This window comes from Laetiporus sulphureus, assembly GCF_001632365.1.
Source record: "Laetiporus sulphureus 93-53 unplaced genomic scaffold LAESUscaffold_1, whole genome shotgun sequence".
Lineage (NCBI taxonomy): Eukaryota > Fungi > Basidiomycota > Agaricomycetes > Polyporales > Laetiporaceae > Laetiporus > Laetiporus sulphureus.
In genome coordinates, this window is record NW_024468510.1 from 41,667 (window position 1) to 64,931 (window position 23,265).

Genomic DNA, 23,265 nt, shown 5'->3' on the forward strand with positions numbered 1-23,265 from the left:
TCTCTTCTCTCCAGAGGGTCATCGCCGACTTGAAGACGACGTCGCCTCCTAACCAGTCTCCGGCAGCTACCGCATCTATCGCAGCCTCCATGGCTTCTTCCAATGCTCAGGGCTCTACCTTACCTCCCAATGCGCCTGTGTTCTACCCAGGCGCGGCCGCCTATCCGGGAATCGGTGCAGAGCAGCCTCCGAGGCATCGCAAGGCGGCATCGTTGGGTACGGCGTCGAACCCCGGTTTCAACTCGTATTCCCCCAATCTCGGCTCCATGATGGAAGACATAGAGGATGGACAGGTTCACTACCCGTCTGAGGAGGGGGAGATCCAGGAGAGCGTCTATCAGTCCGGCCATCCTCGTCGTTCACTGTCACAGAGCTTTACCGCTCCCCGCTTTGCTGCACTCGCCGCACAGCAGGATCAAGGCGATATGATGGGGTCTTCTGGCCGCCCTCAGCTTGCACCTAACTTTTTGTTTGGTGCTCGGCGTCGTCCCAGTCAAGGCGTGAACACCACCATGGGACCTCCGATCAATGAAGAAGATGTTGGTTTCCAGTTCCCGCAGCAATCACAACAGAATTACAACGTCGACTTCTCCGCGGACGTCCACCAGAGGAAGAATGAGAGCGGATCTGAAATATCCGGCATTATGGCGGAACAGGTCAGTTTACATCGTGCAGATACTCGGAGCGTTGACCAAACTTCTCCCGCATAGATTGCCATACAGAATCAGATCGAGGCGCTGCAACAGCAACAGGCAGCGCTCTATCAACATCAGCTTGCCTCCAATCAGGTGCTGTCGTTCCAAACGCCGGGTCTTGCTCCTGGACGTCCCAACGTGCATCGTCGCGTCCACAGCACCGTTAGCATGGGGATGGGTATGAATCCGTTCAACGGTCCTCAAGCAGCCATGGGCCAATTCGGTAGTCTCGGTAGTCTCGGCATGGGCTTGGACGGCCAGCCTTCGGGTGTCCCACGCGGACACGGTAGGCGCCACAGTGTCAACGTTCTCAACAAGTCCGGCAGTCAACCTGGGCTTGGAGCCTTGGGGTTTTCGCAGAGTGCCGACGGCTTCGACGATGGATTCACCCCGCCCGCCAACGTCACTGGTGGCCACTCTCGTTCTGATTCTAGCTGGCGCATCAGTATGTTTCTCGCTGTCGCTATCTTTCATAGATTTTTGACCATGGATCGTAGATGGTGGAGTTGGCAGCATACAATCGGGCAATAACTTCGCTGCCGACCTTGCTCAAGCTCAAGCTCAGCTGAACAGCCTTCAGCAATTCAGAGCTGCTGCGGGTGGCCACCACCAGAAGATGGCTTCCTTCAGCTTCCCTAACATGCTCCCTAACATGATGGCGGCCAACATGATGGGTCTGGGTCTTGGCGGTATTAATTTGCTTCAGCAGCAGCAACAGCAATTCCAGTCACAACTCCAGCAGCAGTCTAATCAACCTCAGCGCAAGTCGCTGTTCGCTCCTTACCTACCGCAAGCCTCTTTGCCACCGCTCCTTGCTGCCGGCAAGCTTGTCGTCGGTATCCTACGCGTCAACAAACGTAATCGGTCCGATGCATACGTCGCGACAGAAGTTCTCGATGCCGATATCTACATCTGCGGTTCGAAGGACCGCAACCGGGCTCTGGAAGGTGATATCGTCGCTGTCGAGCTTCTGGATGTCGACGAAGTATGGGGAACCAAGAAGGAGAAGGAAGAGAAAAAGAGAAAGAAGGAGGAGAACTCAGCATACGATGTCAAGGGCGCTGCGGGCAGGAAGAATGACAAGAAGAAAGATGATGTAGAGGTGGAAGGCCAAGGGTTGATGTTGTTCGAGGATGAGGAGTAAGTTGATATGTCGTCTGCGATGTTCCACTGTGAACTTATTCACTGCATCGCAGAGTCACGGACGAGATCAAGCCTCAATTTGCAGGACATGTCGTCGCGGTTGTCGAACGCATGCCTGGTCAATTGTTCTCTGGCACTCTCGGTCTCTTGCGTCCGTCTTCTGCTGCTACAAAGGAAAAGCAGGAGGCTGAGCGACGTGAAAGAGAAGGTGACCGTGGCGATGAACCCAGGCGTCCTATTGAGCGCCCGAAGATCGTCTGGTTCAAGCCTACGGACAAACGAGTCCCTCTCATTGCTATTCCTACTGAGCAGGCACCGCCAGACTTCGTGCAAAATTCAGAAGCTTATGCGAACAAACTATTTGTCGCTTGTATCAAGCGCCACGTGCGTTTGCAGGTTTTTGAGATGTATACCACCTAACCTCGTTATCTAGCCTATCAGCTCGCTCCATCCATTCGGCACGTTGGTTGAAGAGCTCGGCCCCATTGGGGACATCGAAGTAGAGACAAGTGCTCTGTTGAAGGACTGCAACTTCCCTACGGAAGATTTCAGTGAGAATGTGATGAAGTGCCTCCCCCCCATCCCATGGAGGTGAGTCTATCGCCTCCGCATCAAACATCAGGTGGTTGTTAATATATTGATCAGTGCACCGGATCGAGAGTTAGAGATCCGAAAAGATTTGCGCGATGAAAGGATTTTCACCATTGACCCCGATAAAAGCAGGGATCTGGATGACGCTCTGTCTGCGAAGGTGAACGACGATGGCACGTACGACATCGGCGTTCATGTCGCGGATGTGTCGTACTTCGTCAAACCGAACACAGCTCTGGACCGCGACGCTCGTAAGCGAGCTACGAGTGTCTATCTCGTTCAACGTGCTGTGCCCATGCTGCCACCTGCACTTAACGAGCAGTTGTGCAGTCTCGTCCCAGGGCAGGAACGTTTGGCCTTCTCGGTGATCTTCACTGTCAATAAGGACGCGAGGGTCGTGAAGAAGTGGTTTGGCAAGACGGTCATCAAGTGAGTTTTCCAGACGTCATTAGGCCGCTCGCTGTTGACTCTCCATCAGGTCGGCCGCCAAATTGAGCTATCAGGATGCGCAAGCCATGATTGATGGCCAATCAGTTGATATTAAAACTGAGTCCGAACATAGTATCAGAGATATCGCGCAAGACATCCAAATTCTTCATGATATCGCCAAGCAGCTGCGTACGCGTCGTTATCAGAGTAGCTGCATCAGGACGGAGTCCCTCAGGCTGTCGTTCAAGCTTGACGACAATGGTATGCCCGTTGATTGCTGGCAGTATGAACGCCACGAGGCGCATCACTTGGTGGAGGAGGTATGCTATACATTGGTAATATTATATTTCATCGCTAATATGATGTCACAGTTCATGTTGCTCACTAACATTGCGGTCGCACAGCAAGTCGCTGTGCATTTCTCTGAACAAGCATTGCTTCGTCGTCATGACCCTCCCATTGACCGCCGCATTGTGAGTCGCTTCCGCATTCTCGACATAACTCATTCTCATAATCCACAGGCCGCCTTCGCCGAACGCGCCGAACGGATGGGTTACAATATAGATACATCCTCCTCGGCATCGTTGTTCAAGTCTCTTGAGGCGGTAAATGACCCTGTAGCTCGCAGTATCCTGGAACTGTTCCTGCGCAAAGCCTCCTCGGCGGCCAAATACTTTTGCGCGGGCATGCTCGACATCGCCAAGTATGGTCACTGGGCGCTCAATGTTCCGTTGTACACACATTTCACATCTCCAATTCGACGCTATGCGGATATTCTCGTCCACCGTCAACTCGATTCTATTCTGCAGGGTGGATCTGAGCCAAAGTTCACCATGGATCGGGATGCTGTTGCTAAAGTCGCTCAGCAGTGCAACATGTGCGTATGCCTCTCGCATGCCTTTTGCTTTTCCCCCCGTGCTTATACTGTAATCCAAACATAGCAAGAGAGATTCTGCGAAGTTGGCGCAAGAGCAGTCCACTCACCTTTACCTGTGCATTCTCATCTCCGATTTGACGCAACGCTTTGGACCTGTCATCCGTGAAGCCAAGGTCGTGGGCGTGCTAGATGCTGCATTCGACGTTCTCATCCCGGAGTTCGGCATCGAAAAGCGGGTGCATGTCGACCAGATGCCCATTGACGTGAGTACACATGCGGAATATGTCGTATCTCGTTGTCTGACGATCGTTCATGCAGAATCATGTCTACGACGAACACACTCATACTCTGCAGATTTACTGGTCTAACCGTGATGTGATCACCTGGCTCGCGGAGAATAGTGATGACGAGCACCTGAAGAAGGTCAAGCAGAACGCTGAGCAGCACGCTGTCAAGATGGAGGTTGTGTCGCGCTCTGTGCATGATGAAAAGGCTTTGTTCGACGAGGACGACACCGAAGAGGATGAGATTGTGCTTGGACGCGCAGATCGTGAGCAGGAGGAGGAAGAAATCTCCAAACAGAGACTACTCTCGAAGTCCAAGGTTGCTCCCTCGTTCGAGGGTCTCAGGACTACGCCTTCCGGCCACAAGATCCAGGAAATCCGCGAGCTCGAGACCGTTCCTGTAAGTACTATGTGCGTTGTCCACTGCCGTGGTAGACTGATGCGCGATTGTACAGGTCATTGTCACCGCCGACCTCACGAAGAGCCCACCTGTCATCAAGGTCTACAGCGTCAACCCGTACGCTCAGCGGAAATAATCTTACGAAATGTGATGTATTCCTTTTCTCCTCGTTCCTTTGCCCTGTTGTTACAACGTGGGGCCGCGGTTGATGTACGATACGCGCGATGATGTTGGCTATGCTTGTTGTTCTTTTCTCACGCCGTCTGTGGCCTGTTCGGCATCGCCTTCGCCACCTACTGCTCTCTCTCGTTCCACGGTTCGCGCACTCATGGCCCGTGCTGTCATCATGTTGTTGCGTGCCGTTGTACTCCGAAGGCTGTATGTTTCGTAGATGTCCTCACGACGCTGATGCTCCTCATAATACAAGCCTCATGACAAAATATGCAAGGTGATTTGTGATAAAAGTGCATGCCGAGGGAAGCGATGTATAGCGTGAGTAGCTGCGGACTACAGGATATGTGGTATGGAAACATTCGATTTTTACATAAAGGAACATGCAGATGTGTGCCATGCCCAGCGATGAAGCGACTGAGCTCGGTCAATAATTTGCTGATGAAGAATCACACCGGTCATGAAGCGAGTCAATCACTTTAAGATCACCCCAGACACGATGGGCCTGTTGTTGCCTGCACAGTATGCCATCAAAATCCAGTTTGGTGTGATGTGTTTTCCTTCCATAGCGATGTGCAGCATCACAAATGGGACCGTGTCTGGGATGTACCGCGGAGAGCCCACGCACATGGCCGAAGCATGCAGCGAGGTGATGCCAGGTGGCCTTTATTCCCGCACTATTCAGCGAAGCTAACCGAGCTCCTGCAGGAATGAAGAGAGTCCCTGCTGCTGCGCCGCTTTTTTCTCTTGCTCCTGTTTCTCTCTATTCCGCGCCAAAACCGCCTGCAGGCCGACGGGCTTTTTTGCCCGTGCTTTCGTGCGAGCCGTAGCAGTCGATGATGCCTGCATGACGCTTGAGACTGGTGAAGGTTTTGGTGAAGGCCTAGAGGACGGGGCAAAATGCAAGCGTGGACGCTGATAGGGCACAGACGGAACGGTGTCTGCGGGGGAGGCCGGATTTGTGGTCTTCTGTGTCGTTGGTGATGGACATGCGAGGGCCTCAGGTTGATTAGGCTGTGAAGGTATGGCGGACGACGCGCTGACAGCAGCAACTTGTATTGAAGTGGATGCAAAATTCTGTGCCTCTGTTGCAGAATGCAGCCCGGCAGCGTCTCTCCGTTCCGTAAGCGGCGGGAATGCAGAGGCGCCGCTGTGCTCGACGGGCGTGTCTTCGCGATAGCCGCAGACTCCGCAGGACATGCGCATGAATCGCTTAGGCTCGCGCTTGCCGTCAGCAGTCATCCGCTTCTTACGAGAGCGCACAGATCTGATGGACCCCCCTCCGTCGAGATACGACGCGCCGCATGCCGCACAATGCGTTAGCCTCAAGGTCGGCTCGGCGGGAAGCTGGTTTCGAGCCCGGCCGGCATGGAGCGCTGCGAGGGCAGGAGAGACGGGGGCGAGGACATAGGGGAGGGCGAGCTGGAACCTGGCAGTAGCAGGGACGGTGGTCTGAGTGGTGAAGAGGGGGCAAGCGTCCGGGGGAAGGCGCATTGTGGCTGAGGATGAAGAGCGGAGAGCCACGGGACGCAATAAGGACGGGGAGACCAAATAAGGCACGTGTTCTGGTTGCCGTGCGGGTGGCACGCGTTTTTTGTTTTGCGTCCATTGTACTTGAGCCGCGTCTCTACATGCTCTTTTGTTAATAACCTCCCCGCCTCACGATCCGCCTGGCCTGGCTCTTCAACACAATGCAGGTTCAGCGTGCACGTTCTCCTCGTTCTCAACCCACTGTCTCCTCTGACGACTACCGTCCCATGTCTCCGCCGATGAGCCCACCCACAAGGCAGCGGGGTGGCTCGCTTTCGACGCCGCGGGCCTGGCTGTCCCGCACGACCTCCTCCAAGGACACCAATCCCGCTCATGCTCCTTATGCACCCTCTAAGCCTGTACGCATATCTGAGCCTCGTTTCGCGAATGGTTTGGACATTCTCGCTCAGCAGCGCTCTGGTGTGCTGGGTGCGGGCGCGACGATCGTGAGGACGCCGCAAGACGCTCTCTCGCCATCTGCCACGCGACCCTTCTCTCCGTTCCGTGTCCATGAAGACGATGCCAACTACGGCGTTCGAACGGTATCCAGTGAACGAGCTCCGGCCAGATCCAAGAGCCCGCCTCTTCCTCCCATTCCCGACGTTGAGTCTTTTGACGCTGTGCGCTCAAAAACGCCACCCCATCCGACGCGTGCCCCTCCTTTGATGCCGGAATCAGAAGGGTCTGAAATCACCGTGGTCGAGCCAGTCTCTCTGCGACCGTCTCTTAAGATGCGTTCCCCAGCGCCATCAGAGTACTCGCCTCCCGTACCTGCATTGCCGCTGAATCTGAGTTCCTCGCCACCACAGCCGCCATTTCAACCCATCCTCCTCGGACCCCTGCCTGCAGGACCCGTCGACCCGTCGAAGACCATTGTGTCTCTTGAGACAAGCACTATCACGCATCGCACGACTATGAGCACTCTCGTCTCACGTCCTTCATATCTGGCTTCGTATTTACAGGATCTTTTCCCTCCACGCACTGGCATGCGCGACTCCACGCTCTCGACCATCTCTGATGTCAGTGAAAATGAGAGCTCGTTCAATTCTATCTTCCACCATCACCTCAAGTCGACCGGTGTAATACCCACGTCGCAACCCCCAGCGACAATACACATCTTTCTAGACCGGCCAAGTGCGCCGTAAGTGCGATCGTTGCCCATCCTTCTGTCCACTGCCTCTAATGACATGCAACAACAACAGATACGCGCATATCATTTCGTACCTCCGAACGCCACCGTCTACTCCGGAGCATCCTGCCGTACTACCGCGAGCCGTGCAGCTTGCCAGCAATTCATCGTCGCGGCTGGATGCCCTGCTGGAGTTGCGAGACGAGGCATGTTATCTCGAACTGGATGAGCTGTACAAGCTGTGCAACGACGAGCTGCGGCAGCGCCAGTCGCGGATGTCCGCGATCAGCCTGCACGTCCGCGGGTTCAGCAGTGGTGCGAGCAGCTCGTCCATACGGAGCGTCAACACACTGCAAGAGATTGCAGAAATGGATGATCATGACAAGCTCCGCTCGGCCGGACGGGCACGGTCGAAGGATTCGGGCTTTGCGAGTATGGAAACGAAGCGGAGCTTGAGAGGGATCAATACAGCAGTGGATTCAGCAGCATCGCAGACGGCGATTTCTCCCACGAGCATGCAGCAGCGCATTCTTCCCTCGGAGCGCGGGCGCGCGGCTACGAGACAACCAGGGGCTGGCCTGCTGGCATCAAAGCCGAGTCCTGGGTGGATATGACGATGACCCGGACAGTGCGGACGATATATGACAGACCATGACTTTCATGACGCTATGTTCCCCATGTCATTTCCCTATGCATTGCTATAATCCCGTCCTAGTGACTGATTTGATATTTTGCTCGTCACCGCTCACTTCCATAGACTTTATACACGTAACTGTAGCATACATACACCCACATCCGACGCTCCTTCATGAAGAACGATGCGCTTGGCTCGCCGTCACTCCCTTGTATTACTAACGTCGTCGAGCCTGTTTGCGTTGCAGGCTCGTATAGAATAGTTCGGTTAGGTGGCACGTCCTATACATTGGATTACATTACGGGCATCGTTGTGGTGAGTAAGGTCAGAGCCTCTTTAGTTCGAGCTTCTTCGAGGCTGACACTGCCAAAGCTCACATGTACATGCGACCATACGTCGGACAAGGATTGCAGTGTTCTTCACATTCTGACCATTTTAATGTACATGATATAAAGTTACGTGAGGCTTTGACCATTTCACGGCAACTCAAATGACATCCCCCACACTCCGACAGACACTCATCGTGAGCGTTTCCAGCCATGCATCCCAAAGAAAATGGAAAGGACAAGGACTCCCTGCCAACGTCTGTTTACGTGCAGTGGATGGTACCAATGTAGATGTCATCGTAATATGGGCCTAGGTGGCCCAGGATGTCAGACGAGCGGGACGGTGGCGAAAATGCATTCTTCTCGTTGCCGAGGCACGCAACGAGGCAGTGGTTGTCTGACTTGTCCATGACGTGGATCTCCATCTGCAGTTGATGGAAACCCAGCGCGCTCCAAGCACAATGAGGATCAGGCTCTTTTTGTTGTATATGCGTGTAATATCCACTTCCTACGACGTTGCGTGGGAGAGCATAGCCCGATAGGGTTGGGAATAAATGGAACACTGGGCAGGGACTGTACCTTGAAGTCAAACAGTCGGCGTAGTCGGTTTACCGACTCGATGAGTACCAAAGGTACCGCTCGCTACGTGGATATTGGAAACGAGGTTCAATGTGAAGAACAATGCGTCTAGGTCGGCGAGCGCGCCGCTGAATGTCCGACCTGTCTTCGGAGTCAATCAATGACGTTTCAATGTCAGTCTTACCGTGGTCAGCTTATACAGATGACGGTCGCGCTGCCTTTGATGAGGTGAGGCGCTTGATCTCGGCCCGGAGGATGGTCTCAGCGTGTTCATTTACAGAGCCGCTGTGGACCAGAACGCTGGACGAGACGCTTGGGGAGAGCGTGTTGTCCAGGTTTTCTAGGATGATTTCGATATTCGTCAAGTCTGACAGGCTGGGGTGCGTTGAGGAGCCCGTGACGAGCAATAAGAATGCAGTGCAATATGTATTTACAATTGCGTTGGGTCGGTTTCCTCGTGGGCACCATGACGCGTTCTGGCTAGACCAGTACCCCCTACGGAACCTGGGTCGTAAGTAAGTCAGAATGACAGCGATGGAGAAAGCGCTGAACTTCACACCGTTGAACGCTATTTCCGTTAGCCCCTCTCCATATCGGAGTAAAGCCGGAGATGGTGTTGCATGCCTCTAATGTTAATGATGCCAAGACATGGAGCTTGTTCAAGCCACCATCCCAAGATGATTGTGTCAAAGGAGCAGCAGGCTATCCGTGCAACTTCTTTGTATGACTTGAAGGCAGAAGATCTCAAGCAATGTCATAGTCAAGACGGAGGATGGCTCCAGGTGAGATGGCATACTCCACACAGAGATGGGAGCTGACGCCGAGAAGGGATTTCCGCAGGCTGCCCATGGAGTTCTTTGCGAAGGAGGCTACAGCCAACGTCTCGACGCATCACTTCACAGTGAGCATTAGATTGTCCGTCGCGCGCAAGATACTACAACAGCTTTCCATGATCAGTGACACGCATCATCGTTCGCTCGCAGTCAACGCAGTCAGATAGGAATGTAATTGCTCACCTTTTCCGGGGCGAACGTTCATGCTTATGTGCTTCTGTTTGGTAGACGAATTTCACGGACCTCATTAATATGTGATATATAATATTATCGCGCATATATAGCGTTGAGCTAACACTGTTCAACTCTGCAGCCATTCAAGACTGCACGGCCATCACTGCATTATATTGAAGGTGTCGTTCCAGACGCCATAGGTACCGTCTGTGCAAGTGTCCAGAATGTCTGGCATTTGCGGTTTTTGCTGACAACCGTCCCGGACCAAGGTCCACATGGAAGCGCTTTGACTAGATGTCAACCGCTGCAGCGAACGGGAAAAGCGCCCGACGCTATGCGCAGAAATTAACTGCCCATGTCATGTCGCACCTGTAAGCGGTGCGACCATTGTTGTCAAGTCATGCTGAACGAAAGAACCGAGGGATGTCAGTTCGAAAACCCTTACACATTCGGATGGGGGTTTCCGGAGCCTATCGTTGACGAGCGTTTTCTACGAGCGTGATCTTCCTGTGACGGTAAATCCCACTATTCCCGCCGTCCCGCACATGCTGAACGATCAAATGCGCTGGGATGCTTGTCTTTGAATCACTGTTCAGCGGCTACTTTTTGCCACCGCAAGTAAGAGTCATCACGCAGAAATCGAGAACAACCCATCAGCTGCGTATATCGTGAGCCCATAGCGCATCACTTGATTACCCGAGGACATGATAGACTCACACGCATGAATGGTCAGTGATTTCCCCGTTGCAGCTCATGTCTGCTCTTCATCTGTCTTCGGTGTCTGTTGTTCTTTGTTGACAATACATGAAAGCGGTATGAGGATCTTGCTATCTGCGCGACATGAGAGACGCAATGCAGTTACTATGCATGTTGAAATTGATTGAGAAGCGAGTGGTATTCCATGCCAAATACGATGGCTTGAGAATGAATGCTTTTAGAGGACAACAAGAAAACGCATCCGCTGCAAGGGCTCCTTCCCTGAGCGGACAGTGGCCGCCGATAAAACAGGACAAAATCATGCAAAGAGCTAGTAGTCTCCGCACCACCTTTTCGGCGACCAGAGGTCATACAGTTCTTTGTCGGCGGGATCAAAGCAAGTGTTTACAGAAGGATCCGCACGAATGACAACCTTTCTATGAAGCGCAGCAAATGATGAAAATGTATCGAAAGAAGAGGATGTCAGAAGTGTACTGGAAGCCAGTGACGCTGAGAGGGTCACAGTCGACGATGTTAAAGTGGCATTACTGGCATTGGTCTATATTGTCATAATGATCAGTGACAGGTAGAGCCAGAAGGAACCATGGAAGCTCATTGTAGTATTTTTGAGCGATAACATGCACTCACCGCCTCTCCGTGACGAGGGGTTGACGGCTTGCCGAGTGAGTTGTTGCCTTCACGTTCCGGAGTAGACGGCAAATGGCTTCTGGACCGCTGCCCTGCAAGGAGGGATATCAGATATCAGATACTAAGTCTAAGCGCACCCCTGCAAAAACATACCAGCAGGAGGCGAGGAGGGGGGTGTGGTCAACCTATGCAAGTCCATTTCGCGAATTACTGCTGAATTATGAATAGGCGCTCGACGACGCGAACATAAAGTCTGATGTGACCGTTCGCGACACAGATCGTCACATGCGCGATTGTCACGCGTCGCATCCCTTTAACCAACCTCCAACCGTCAAATATGAATATCTTCAGGAGTCGTAAGTTCAATCCTGCTCATCGCATACACAAGTCATGGTACTCAATGCGGCGCAGTCTTAGGCAAAGTCTGGCGTGCGTGCGCTGCTGAAGCCACTCAAACGTTCTGCCCCTGACCCGCTATCTCAGATGATCCCAACGCGGCTGAGGTCGTGAAAATCTCTGAAGGACAGCTATACCTCGTCCGATCTGGGACCATCCGTGGTGCTCGGGAATGCATGTGCGTTGTCAGTACGGTGTCATATGTCTTCAGTTAACCTGCTTTGCAATTCAGCTACAATGATGCCATGGCCACAATCCGCCGAGTGCCATCACTTGAGCACAACTTCCAACTCGTGATCACACGCGTTTTTGAAGAAGGAGACCAGGAACTGCTGGAGGACGAGGACGAAAGTGCGTTGCGGAAACCTATCCCTGCCTCTCGCTAATGGATCCTCAGCCGATGAGGAAAGAGTATTCCTGATCAGTGAAGAGCTGGAGTTCCGCAGTTCCACTGGCGAGGACGGTCCAAGCTTCATATGGCGAGATCTTGAAGGAGATATCGATGAATCCTACGAGTTTGTGGCATCCGGTACGAATGAGCCAACGCGAGCATTTTTCGAGACCTGCATGTACCGGGCAATGTACGAACGCAAGTACAAGAAGAGCGCCGACGATACTACGGATGCGGACTTAGCGGAGTTCATATACAAGTGAGTCAGCTAGTCTTCTGGCAATAGGCCCGTTGACCCATTGTCTGCAAGACCGCCTGCGACGAAGACGAAAGCAAAGTCGACAACACAGAAGAAGGCAACAGCTGTGTCGACAGCCTCGGGGGAAGCGACAGTTTCTACGACCGATATCTCCGTCACGCAAGCCGTGCAAGACACCTCGGCAATGAGCCCGGCCTCAAGTCCTCCCACTGTCGTGCAGCCTCCGGCATCCACTCCGAAACTTGATACTGGTCTTCCAACACTTATCTCTGAACGTGCGGAGCTTCATCTTTGGGATCGGGAGCATGGGTATTTCGTCAAGCAGGCGGACGTTACTGCACAGATTGTGCAGAATCCGGCAGCTGGTCCATTCGCATATTGGGTAGTCGCAGCGAGCGAACAGGGCCAGCTGCTCGCACATCAGATCTCATCTGACATGAATCATCGATGGTCATCGAAGGTGCAATCAATCACCTGGAACCACATCAGCGATGATGGTCTGCAAAGTAGTTGGTGTCTCAGATTCGAGAGCGAGGAGGCTTTCGAGAACTTCCAGAAGGCATTTACAGTTGCATTGTGGGAATTTCTGAATCAATATTCATGGGAGAAGGCCAAGGTATGTGGTAATTCCGCGCAGAATTGAATCTTGAACGTTAACTCAAATCTATCCAGTCCGATGAACAAGCCTATGTCATGAGTTCGAATCTAGAAGATGTTGAAATGCGTGACGTCGAGGATGAAGAGGGTGAAGAGCACGACGTGGAGGCCGAGCTAGGCAAGTCTTCCCAGCACTACGGCCATGACGCGCTGACTAATGGTTTCGCAGACCAGAGTGAAGATGAGTCTGAGCCAGAACCGGAGCCTGAAGGAGACGAAGAAGCGCCTCCTCCACTTGCCCGCGGCGAACGCAACTCTCAACTGACGGTCGGCTACAAAGGCGATCGATCATATGTCGTCCGCGGCAATAAGATTGGTGTCTTCAGCCACGCGAACGATAATCAGGTCAAGTATCATGCGACAATTAGCAACCTATCGACAGGTAAAGTGAAGGAATTCCAGCCCAAGCATGTAAGCGTGAATATTCGGAATCTATTCTCACAGGAAGCTCACAAGATTATAGGTCATGTTGCACGATCAAGATACAAAGATGATTCTTATGAACCCCCAAGAGCCAAACTCCCTCTTCAGCCTCGACATCGAGCGCGGGAAAATTGTCGAGGAGTGGAAAGTGCACGAGGACGTTCGTGTCAACCACATCGCGCCCGACAGCAAGTTCGCGCAGATGACCCCGGAACAGACCATCGTCGGCGCGTCGCACAACGCGCTCTTCCGCATCGACCCGCGCATGTCCGGGAACAAAATGGTCGACAGTCAGTTCAAGCAGTACGTCAGCAAGAACCAGTTCTCGGGCGTCGCGACGACAGACTCTGGCAAACTGGCGGTGGCAAGCGAGAAGGGTGATATTCGGCTCTTTGACTCGATTGGAAAGAATGCAAAGACGGCGCTGCCGCCGCTAGGCGACCCGATCACCGGTATCGACGTCACCGCGAGCGGACGGTGGATCGTTGCGACGACGAAGACATACTTGCTGCTCATTGATACATTAATTGGGGAAGGACGGTACACTGGGAGCCTAGGCTTCGATCGCAGCTTTCCTGCGAACGCAAAGCCCATACCCCGGCGGCTGCAGCTCCGTGCTGAACATGTTGCCTATATGGACCACAGTATCTCATTCACACCTGCTAGGTGAGCCAAACGATCAAAAATGTCCTGATCCATCGCTGCTCACAATGCGGTATACAGGTTCAACATGGGAGAAGGCCAAGAGGAGAATGCCATTGTGACCTCGACAGGGCAGTACGTCATCGCTTGGGACTTTGCGAAGGTCAAGAGAGGTCAGCTAGACAAGTATGAGATAAAGAAGTGAGCAGCATCGGCAGCTTTTAGCAAATTCCCAGGCTTATGCCCGACGTAGATATGAAGACTACGTTGTCCAAGACAACTTCAAGTTCGGTGATGACAAGGAAATTGTGCGTCTCAGTGACATCTCAACAATTGGTGTCATCTCAGCTGACTCTGTCTTGACAGATCGTCGCATTGCAGAACAATGTCCTCGCTGTCAACAAGAAGAGCTTGAAGAGACCCACAAGGGCATCAATCGGTACGCCGTCGCGAGAGCTTCGAAGCCGTTCGAGCATCGTACATGCGCCATACTGAATGACTGCTCCTTCGTGCTATGTGTATCCATCCCGAGTATCTAACGTTCGCAAACTGTCGTTTTTTTAATCCTTCTCGCCTTTATGAGGTGCCTCCGCTGTCGTTGTAGCTTTGAACAGATACCACTATTTCACAATGTAGTATATATATATGCGAGACGAGGACCGAAACACATAATCGTAGTGGATGAACACTAGATGACAACATCACGAGACCAACCTTCCCTAAGCCAACATGAAAGGATGCGTATAGTGAGGTAAACCATCCGCGATTACGACTTCCTTCTAATTGTCTTTTGCTGTGACATCTACTTGTCGAGGCAGGTGGTCTCCACAATAATGGCAGTAACCCTGTAGGGGTCTGAAAAAGCACATTAATCAATCACACCACATATCATGACAAGGAAACGACTGCGCATACCAATGTTGGAAGCGGGGCGCCTGTCCTCTAGGTAACCGTAGCCTTGTGCACCGACGTGTCTGGGGATACGGATAGATGCACCACGGTTGGCAACGCCAGAGGTGAAAGTGCCGATGTGGCCAGTCTCGTGACGACCAGTGAGACGGAGATCATTGTCCTCGCCGTATACAGCAATATGCTCCGAGTGACGTTTGCTCAGCTTCTCGATCGCATCCTCGATGTACTTCATGCCTCCGGGCTCACGCATGGCCTTGGTGGAGAAATTCGTGTGGCAGCCCGCACCATTCCAGTCACCCGCGAGGGGCTTGGGGTGGAAGGACACCTTGATGTCCCATTGCTCGGCAATGCGGATGAGCAGATATCGCGCCATCGTTAGGTGGTCACCCATGGAAATGCCCTCGCACGGGCCAACCTGGAACTCCCACTGGGAGGGCATGACCTCCGCGTTGATACCGGAGATGTTCACGCCCGCGTACAGACAGGCGCGGTAGTGGGCCTCGATGAGGTCACGAGCGAAAACCTTGCCCGCACCTGAGAATCGGTGATGGGCGCCCTATTAGCTTCCCACCGAGAACCATACATGATTAGGAACATACCGGCGCCGCAATAATAAGGGCCCTGGGGACCGGGGAAACCACCTTTGGGCCAGCCGAAGGGAGTGCCATCCATGTCAAAAAGGGTGTATTCCTGCTCGAGACCGAACCAAGGGACCTGATCTTTAGCAAGGTCCATCACCTTCTTGGCGTGGTGACGGTAGTTCGTCTTATTAGGGGTGCCATCGTTGTTGTAGCACTCAGCCAGGACGAGGATGTTGTCACCGCCGCGGAAAGGGTCTTTGAAAATTGCCGCAGGACGGAGGTAGACATCAGAGTCCGTTCCAGGGGCTTGATTGGTAGAGGACCCGTCGAAGTCCCAGATACGAAGCTGGCCAATGTCGGTCACCTTCTTGGTGACGGTCTGTATGAAAAGATCAGCAGCAGTTCATAGAGACGCTCTGAACAAGTAGTACTGACTGTGGTCTTGCAACGGAGACCGCCATCTCCATCAATCCAAACGTCTGCACGCAAATGTGAGTCACGTTGACCGCGATGCGTGTCGGCGATGAGACGAGCATACACTCAGCCTGGTACTTGTCTCCCTGGGGAAGAGCGAGGAATGGGGCTAGCAGATCCGGGCGGTAGGGCATCGTTGCGGAGGGTGTGGAGGAAGAGATGGAAGAAACTGAGGAGATGGAAGAAACTGAAGAAAGTGGAGGGACCGGAGAACCGCTCGATTAGATCCCGCTGAGTTTGCGGCTGTTTGCACCGTGCTATCGACGCGCTATCCTGGCTCGAATATTGCCGTGACTCGACCCCTCACCCCGACCCTGTTTGCGTCTCGCCCTATCGTAGGCCCGCCATTTTTTTACAGATTCCTGCTTATCGTTAATGCAGTATCACACCCGCAAACATCCGCTTCACAATCGAGAGCTGTGTCCCTCGGTGCATCCTTCATTCGGAGCAGCCGTGAAATTAAATGACCATAAACTTGGCGTTTTACGCGTGCGGCGCGCGCAACTTTTACGTTTCGTGGACCTGTCTGCTGATAGTACGTTTCATGTATGGTAGAAATCTCTCATTACAGGCACAAACCTCTCATGCAAGGAAGATGTCAAAATGAGCGAGTTCCGAAGCTAACAACCTGCAGATGATCAACGAATCACCTCTTTCTCACTGCCTTCCTTCTCCTTCCCCCGGCCAACTCAGCTGCAGCGGCTCTTCCTTTCTTCGCTCCAGATACGGTCCCTTCTTTCGGAGTCGCTGCCCCACTGCCAGGGATATCAGAAGCACTCGCGGAAGCATCGTCGCTGTCCTCAAGATCCGCATCTGTCGTTGCCTTAGTGTTATCGCCTGATGCGGCATTCTTGCCTGCGGTCATGCGCTCGTATAGCCTGATCATGAGGGAAATGAACCATGTCCTTTTCAGCGACGGCGGGATGGCAGTGTTGCTGTCCACAGGCAGCAGATTCCCATCGGGTTCCAGCTGAGAGGCGACTATCAGACGTGAACTCGATCACAGGTGCTGGGGTTGCTCACGATGTAGACATCATGGCCTTCCACGACCATATCAACCATCTTCCCAGCTACCACATTGCCATCTTCATCAAGTCGCGGCGGGCCGCCGAGGTTGACCTTTACCTATAATAGACATCACAGTTAAACACCTGCAGCGCTGTGCCTGATCTTTAATTAGCACGAACCTTCCTCTGTCCCTCGGATGTTGGGATCAGCTTTGTCCCCCAAGCGGCTATACGTGCTTGTTCCGCAATAAAGTTGATTCTCTTGAGATCGCGCTTGTAGTTGAGGCCTTGTATCACGTAGTGCAATGTTGACGTGACGATGATCAAGAATGTGAGAACAGTCTGCAAAGCCAACGGTGTCAGTTTCCCAATGACCTCGATGCTTGCTGAACAGCTACGTGCCCCCAATCCGGGACGGAACCGCAAATAGTAGTATCCAGTGCCTCTCCATTTCGGCACGCCATTCTTGTAGAAAAAGTCATATCTGACTAGGCCGCGATTAGCGTATAACACTAATATGCTATCAATGGCTGTACCGTTCGCGCTTCTCTGTATTTCTCAGAATCGACGAGACAATACCGAGCCTCGCAAAGCGCTCGTGAGCTTTCTTGTCGTTTGGATTCTTGTCTGGACTTTCACGAGCAACACGTCAGACCAGTAGGTTATCGCACCTTGGGCGGCACTTACTGGAGTTGAATGCTCTTTTTGCGGTAGGCTTTGGCAATCTCACCCGTAGAGGCAGTTGATGGCACTCCGAGCCACGAATAGAAAGTAGTACCCTTCCCTGAATGCGACGATAGCTTAGACATTGCGACAGCATTCACATCGTGAAACAGTAACCTTCCGATGCCTCAACGGCGCTCACAAGGTCGAAGATTTCGTAGTCATCCTGTACGCGAATCGCATGCGTTAGAAGCGCTTTCAATCGCCCGCAATGAATACGTACCTTAGTCCACCTGCCGTGTTGCAAATAACATTAATGGTAAGCGTGGAGAGCTGGACTGAGAAAAAAGAGCCGACTTACGCTGCCACGCATGCTATCAGAGTAGCCAGGAGGAAGAAGAGAGAGAGCTGCATCGGGACTATGCGCGACCGTGCAGCGGCCGCGAGTTCTTTGCAGGAAGTTGAGACACCAAGAGCCCTGCGGCGATAGTAATTATTCGGGGTCTAGTAATTGAAAATCATGGAGCGGATGGCAAGAGAGCGGTAAGGTTCGTCCAAGCGAGATTGTCCACGTCCGTAACAGCGAATTGATCTGTCGATCAAAGCATGGACGCGATTTCGCAGCAAGCGATCTGATTGGATGGAGATCGAGCGGCCACGCGATTATCTACAGATCCTTCCTCATTCGGCGAAATTCTTGCCATGCCTCGCTCGACGTTACTCAACTCGACATCCCCATCATCGAACATCCATGTCGTCTCGAAATCGTTGTTCTGTATGTGGCTCGAAGCGATGGCACAAACAACCATCCAGCGGGCTTATCTTCTGCCGTGAAGGGCATGTTCTACAGGTATACATCCGGCAATCTTGTTCAAGGTTGTTGCACCTAAACCTGCTGTAGAACTACAGAAGTGAAAATAATGAGATCGAAGATTGGACAGGCACGCATGAACTACGCAAGAGACAGATTACTAGTCAGCGGGAACGGAAAGACAACCTGGGCCAAGCCAATTCTAAACGTCAGTATGTCCGCGTCGAGACTCGAAGAGAATGGTTGCTGATGCTTCAGCAGCGTACCACGGCGAACGCGCACGGTTTCATTACTTCCAGTGTCTGCAGCTTATTCTGAGAATGCAGATTGTTGCACTTAAGAAGGCATGGCATTTGCCACCAGAGTATGAGGCAAGTCCGTGTGGGAACTCTCTCTCTCGGTTCTCGTCAACACTCACGTAACGCAGATCGTTTGCAGGGACACCTGGGCTCTACATCTAAGCCTTTTACCTAATCCACCACCTGCTGAGCCTTTCCATTATGCTCAAGAGGAGAGGCTTGCCAACTCAAGGACACAAATCGCTAGTGACGGTGAAATGAACCCACCGAAGGACGCTAATGATGGTGGTGGCGAATCAAGTGATCAAAAGCATACCGAAATCGAGTTTGAGACGTGGGAGCCTCCTTCCTTTTCATCAGAATCTTCAAGCGAGGATGAAGAATTAGAGGAAGACCCAGTGATGAAGGAGTTAATGAAAGAAAATTCGGTGACGCCCTCACATGAAGACGAATTTGAAGATATTTCAAGGCCGCGTCTCTCTGTCAAACCAGCAGCGAAGAAAGTTTCTCAAAGATCATACGACGCGCCAGCCAGCAATATCGCTGTGCTGATGGTCGCATGCTGGACCTTGCGTCTCCCCGTTATGTACATGGACTTCATCAGGTACGCGAAGTCCTATCCAGAAGGGGCATTTCCAGACGTTAAACATGCAGGTTGATTGAAACGTACGAATTGCCCTATCTGGAGGCTCGCCGCCTCCTCCCTGCGAGCCTCACTTCGCATCTCACAAAACATACTGCCGGCGCTTTGTCTCCCTTTGTAAGCATGATTCTCTGAAGTCCTTATCTCAAACTAATTGTATACTAGCATCCGCCCACGCCTTCCAAATTACACGCGCTGACTTCAAAACTGGCCAAACTCATGTTTTCCCGCTATTCTGTGTATACTCCGGAGATGAATGCGCTTCCGATGCTCTGGCGAGCAGTTCGTGCTCTATGCGGAACACGTAAGTTCAATCTATCTATGTCGTTCTGAGTCCAGCGTGCTAACTTTTGCATCAGCCACACTATATCAGCTTTCCAAGCAGATGGCGAAGGCGCTCTCTGTGCCGTTGGTGTTAAATCGACCGCTGTTCGCGCATTCCGCAAATGAGAGTCACACAGAGCGGCAATGGCAAAAATATGATGACGCTATCAAAGAGGTTTCCCTCATTGCAGTCGTGATAGTTGTCCTGAAGTTAGTGTATGGCCTTGATGGCAGAGAAAGGTGGGGTTCCATTGTATGGCACGCAAGAATTCGTGACTGATGAGTGAAGTGTTGTAGACTGCCTCTTGAGAGAGACGATCCAGCATGTGCGCTGCCGCGACTCGATGAGTATCTTGCGCGCGTTGAGGAGCAAAACAAGAATCCCAACAAGGATGTTCCATTCAGCGAGACAACTGAATTGTGAGTACCTAAATGTGTGTAATGTCATCACTGACCGCTGATGCCGCTGAAGGTCTGTCCTTGACATGGATGACTCAACGCTCGACCAATTTCTTGACTTTTGCGAAAGAGCGTTACTACCTCGCGAGAATCTGTCAGCGGGTGAGGATTAACGCGCAATGATTTCGGGTTGTCAGCGAAGCTGATTAGTGATCAGGGCGAAATGCAGAAATTGACTCTTTCCCTCTCGAACGAAGATCCACGCGAATGGCCTCGGAAGAGGCTTCTGCACAGAGATCTGACTTGAAGCCGCTGAGACCCACACTTATCAGCGACGACGGGATGAGTCTTCGCCCCGGACAGGAGATTCGCATCTACAAAACACAGGACGCCGCCAGACCGCTACCCGAGCAATATGAGACAGTCATCAAGCGTGCGGCACAGTGGACGGGAGTTCCTGAAGACTATGTCGCGCGTCTTGTAGAGAATTTTGAGAGGCGGCTCCCACGGTGGCGGAAGACTACGGAGAGGAAGGAGAAAGGGAAAGGTCCGAGTCCGGTGCCTTGAATGTGCAGGAAGACTGAATCATAACGGCCGCGGTCACATGCATTGCTGAGAACGAGGTGCGTTGTCTGTACTAATTGCACACCGCTTCGACGCTCAATGGGATACGTAGTTCCTTGAAGATGGCTCCAGCCATTGTTTCATCTTCAGAACTAGGGCCCCTTGCACAGCATCGTGGAACTCCACTATTGGTCGACGGGGAATGCAAACCGACTTGCTCTACGCCCATGACAGTGCATTTATTATCAAACAAGACGAGCTCGGGGACCTCGGTTCTTCTGAGTGCACGTGTCGCAGGATGGCAAAGGGTTATCCTTTACGTTCCGGCAAAGATTGCACAGTATTCGCTGCAAGGTTTTGGCAAATCGTTGAACAAATGCGGTTTGCGTCACTCCTGTTCAACGACGTTCAACATTCATGATCTTCGAGCTCGGTGACGCGCGCCTCGCCCTCGGGTGATACCCAGCATCAGCGCTCGTCCACGTTTGATGCACTCTCCACCCGGCCACCCCTTTTGTGCGATGATCTCGTTATCTTAGCCAATCAGACTCTGTCCTGCTGTCTCATCACAAAACAGTCTATATTTGTCGGAATGCGGTGCTTGTGCGCTGCACAATAAACGAGAGAGATCGTCTTATTCGAAACGACCTGCTGAAACTTGTCTTTCACGGCGATATTCCCGCCCAGATCTAAGAGCGTAGGCGCAGTGCGCGACCAATCAAGTGGAGCTTCTTTCTGTGGTGCCCTTTATGCCCGCTCTGTCATTACATACTCCGATCACTGGTCCTCGGTACCCGAAGCTCAGCCTATGAAACAGGAGGGGAAGTCTGCTCATGTATAAAATGAGGCGGCTAGTGCAGCGTTTCTCACCCCCGCCCAAGGGCATCCCACCGTCCTAGCTCTTGTCGCCTTTTCTGTAGCAGAGTTCCCTACTACTCATGTTGGCTTCCTTGCTGCTATCTTCGGTCCTTGTCGCGACGGGGGCCCTCGCTCAAACTACCGCGACCGCGTCACTGATCGCTGAGCTCGATGTGGCACCAGATCATGTGGACCGAGTCGCAGATCTTCCTCAAGACTCAGAGGTAAATAGCATTATCACTGACCTCTTCGGAATGTACTGAACTGGGCTGAATTTCTGTACAGTTTCTTTTCGACTTTTTCAACCCGCCGTCCTCTGGCGTCGTCCCAGGCGCAGCTGGCCACCTAGTCCTTGCATCCGTCTCTGATTTCCCTGCTCTAGTAGGAAATGGTACGTCTAATTCTATCTTCGAAGCTGTGGCGCGTGTCTGAATAGTGGTTGGCACTATCAGGGATCGCCTTGCTCGCCGGCTTCCTGGGGCCTTGTGGCATGAACACGCCTCATACACACCCTCGTGCAGCTGAATTCCTGTACCAAGTCAACGGGTCGATACAGAATGGCATGCTCACGGAGACGGGTTCTCGCTTCATCATCAACAACGTCACAGCTGGACAGGGGATGATTTTGCCTCAGGTATGGTTGCGGTTTTTGTATGGGCGCTTCATGATTCTCATCGACTCGATCTCAGGGCTCGATTCACTTCCAGTTCAACGATAACTGCGAGCCCGTACAGTTTGTTTGTGAGTATTTCCGAGCTGCTACTCTTACATGATACCTAACTTTCATGGCAATGCCCAATAGCGGCTCTGAACTCTGAAGATCCTGGTACTCTGCTAGCTGCCCAGAGCCGTGAGTAATCACCTCGTAGTTCAGCGAAGCGCCCCTCTCATCCCGTCGTTCCAGTCTTCGGCTTGCCTCCGTCAATCGTCGCGGCATCCCTCGGCGAGATTGGTGTGGAAGAAGTCGGATGGCTGGCAGAGAAGGTGTGCTAACACCTTGTCCCTCCCTTCACTATCAACACATCTCATCCTCCTCGACTTCGCAGATCCCAGACGACGTCGCATTCGGCTCTCAAGAATGCCTAACGCGCTGCGGGATCTCCGTCGGCGTCCAGCCCACCGCCGAGCAAGTCCCCCGCGTATCCGGGAACGCCCTGCCCACCGGCAGCGGCACCCCCAGCAACACCTGGCAAGCTCGGGCCACATCGACCGTGACGAACTTCAGCCGGTCACTCATCGGTGATCTCGCGACGGACTACGCGTCCACGCACGCGTCGATGCGCCCGGTGACGATTGCCCTGATCGCAGTCGTCGGCGTCATGGGCTTGGGATACGTCGTCCTGGCTGCGCTGTTCTTCACGAGGCGTGGCCGCAAGGATGGCAAGGACCGCTCGTACGTCCGCCCGGATATGGCTGGGCGCACTCTGGTGCCTACCACGGAAAAGTTGGATTTGGCTTCTGAGCCGTACGACCCGGTTCACGTCTCCCTAGGTGCTCGTGCGGATGCGTGAGTATCTCACGACATGTCATTAACGGCGATAGATTGCTACTGTATATGATAACGCCTCTTGCGTTGGACTGCTTGACCGATGTATCGTAGCCAACTTGTATCTAGCCGGACAATTAATAGCATCCGGTGTACGATATCCCTCAGCGCGTGAAATCTGGATATTAAGCATTTGACATTCACGAAACGTTTTTCAGTGATTGAGAAGATGTACAGTATAAACGAGAGATATGATACGCACTCCTCCTCAGTGACTCCGCAGCCGCAGCCGCAGCAAAAAAGCCTTCCAACCGTCGTCCATACAGAAGAAACCAGC

General features: G+C 52.7%; 10 protein-coding genes across 10 annotated transcripts; 5 read left to right on the top strand and 5 right to left on the bottom strand.

Annotated features, from left to right (window-relative positions):
• Positions 1-89: 89 nt before the first annotated feature.
• LAESUDRAFT_640270 (RNB-domain-containing protein) lies at positions 90-4,555 on the top strand (the record flags this gene model as incomplete). Its single annotated transcript, XM_040903588.1, has 12 exons — positions 90-656; positions 711-1,140; positions 1,193-1,835; positions 1,892-2,222; positions 2,272-2,429; positions 2,484-2,858; positions 2,908-3,178; positions 3,230-3,331; positions 3,380-3,735; positions 3,800-3,998; positions 4,054-4,419; positions 4,475-4,555. The coding sequence occupies 12 exons, from the start codon at positions 90-92 to the stop codon at positions 4,553-4,555; spliced, it is 3,879 nt and encodes a 1,292-aa protein (XP_040769977.1).
• Positions 4,556-4,832: 277 nt separating this feature from the next.
• Positions 4,833-6,182, bottom strand: LAESUDRAFT_892 (uncharacterized protein). Its single transcript, XM_040914864.1, has 2 exons — positions 5,329-6,182; positions 4,833-5,158 (listed from the first exon to the last, which is right to left on the bottom strand). Exons 1-2 carry the CDS (start codon positions 6,082-6,084, stop codon positions 5,018-5,020), a joined length of 897 nt encoding a protein of 298 aa, XP_040769978.1. The 5' UTR covers positions 6,085-6,182; the 3' UTR covers positions 4,833-5,017.
• A 165-nt stretch (positions 6,183-6,347) lies between these two features.
• Positions 6,348-7,863, top strand: LAESUDRAFT_733152 (uncharacterized protein; the record flags this gene model as incomplete). Its single annotated transcript, XM_040910401.1, has 2 exons — positions 6,348-7,261; positions 7,323-7,863. The coding sequence occupies 2 exons, from the start codon at positions 6,348-6,350 to the stop codon at positions 7,861-7,863; spliced, it is 1,455 nt and encodes a 484-aa protein (XP_040769979.1).
• Positions 7,864-8,472: 609 nt separating this feature from the next.
• LAESUDRAFT_709739 (uncharacterized protein) lies at positions 8,473-9,637 on the bottom strand (the record flags this gene model as incomplete). The annotated part of the gene is made up of 4 exons (XM_040906726.1): positions 8,473-8,717; positions 8,822-8,933; positions 8,989-9,292; positions 9,585-9,637. The coding sequence occupies 4 exons, from the start codon at positions 9,635-9,637 to the stop codon at positions 8,473-8,475; spliced, it is 714 nt and encodes a 237-aa protein (XP_040769980.1).
• Positions 9,638-10,663: 1,026 nt separating this feature from the next.
• Positions 10,664-11,344, bottom strand: LAESUDRAFT_718729 (uncharacterized protein). The gene is made up of 3 exons (XM_040907486.1): positions 11,293-11,344; positions 11,140-11,231; positions 10,664-11,050 (listed from the first exon to the last, which is right to left on the bottom strand). The coding sequence occupies exons 1-3, from the start codon at positions 11,336-11,338 to the stop codon at positions 10,823-10,825; spliced, it is 366 nt and encodes a 121-aa protein (XP_040769981.1). The 5' UTR covers positions 11,339-11,344; the 3' UTR covers positions 10,664-10,822.
• A 132-nt stretch (positions 11,345-11,476) lies between these two features.
• Positions 11,477-14,762, top strand: LAESUDRAFT_718730 (VID27 cytoplasmic protein; the record flags this gene model as incomplete). Its single annotated transcript, XM_040907487.1, has 12 exons — positions 11,477-11,495; positions 11,551-11,568; positions 11,623-11,713; positions 11,768-11,886; positions 11,933-12,185; positions 12,237-12,801; positions 12,858-12,960; positions 13,012-13,253; positions 13,306-13,931; positions 13,989-14,108; positions 14,161-14,215; positions 14,274-14,762. The coding sequence occupies 12 exons, from the start codon at positions 11,477-11,479 to the stop codon at positions 14,400-14,402; spliced, it is 2,340 nt and encodes a 779-aa protein (XP_040769982.1). The 3' UTR covers positions 14,403-14,762.
• Positions 14,710-16,008, bottom strand: LAESUDRAFT_689004 (glutamine synthetase; the record flags this gene model as incomplete). Its single annotated transcript, XM_040906008.1, has 5 exons — positions 14,710-14,762; positions 14,823-15,353; positions 15,419-15,779; positions 15,836-15,879; positions 15,939-16,008. 5 exons carry the CDS (start codon positions 16,006-16,008, stop codon positions 14,710-14,712), a joined length of 1,059 nt encoding a protein of 352 aa, XP_040769983.1.
• A 290-nt stretch (positions 16,009-16,298) lies between these two features.
• On the bottom strand, positions 16,299-18,121 carry LAESUDRAFT_718733 (DnaJ-domain-containing protein). Its single transcript, XM_040907488.1, has 9 exons — positions 17,906-18,121; positions 17,828-17,837; positions 17,722-17,770; positions 17,569-17,665; positions 17,418-17,513; positions 17,284-17,365; positions 17,062-17,223; positions 16,898-16,999; positions 16,299-16,844 (listed from the first exon to the last, which is right to left on the bottom strand). Exons 1-9 carry the CDS (start codon positions 17,956-17,958, stop codon positions 16,521-16,523), a joined length of 975 nt encoding a protein of 324 aa, XP_040769984.1. The 5' UTR covers positions 17,959-18,121; the 3' UTR covers positions 16,299-16,520.
• A 174-nt stretch (positions 18,122-18,295) lies between these two features.
• On the top strand, positions 18,296-20,587 carry LAESUDRAFT_733156 (uncharacterized protein; the record flags this gene model as incomplete). The annotated part of the gene is made up of 10 exons (XM_040910402.1): positions 18,296-18,394; positions 18,446-18,563; positions 18,617-18,726; positions 18,783-19,258; positions 19,309-19,414; positions 19,463-19,601; positions 19,657-19,861; positions 19,919-20,041; positions 20,094-20,182; positions 20,238-20,587. The coding sequence occupies 10 exons, from the start codon at positions 18,296-18,298 to the stop codon at positions 20,585-20,587; spliced, it is 1,815 nt and encodes a 604-aa protein (XP_040769985.1).
• A 686-nt stretch (positions 20,588-21,273) lies between these two features.
• LAESUDRAFT_718736 (RmlC-like cupin) lies at positions 21,274-23,106 on the top strand. The gene is made up of 7 exons (XM_040907489.1): positions 21,274-21,666; positions 21,728-21,833; positions 21,895-22,076; positions 22,132-22,183; positions 22,245-22,292; positions 22,347-22,426; positions 22,489-23,106. The coding sequence occupies exons 1-7, from the start codon at positions 21,523-21,525 to the stop codon at positions 22,951-22,953; spliced, it is 1,077 nt and encodes a 358-aa protein (XP_040769986.1). The 5' UTR covers positions 21,274-21,522; the 3' UTR covers positions 22,954-23,106.
• Positions 23,107-23,265: the final 159 nt, after the last annotated feature.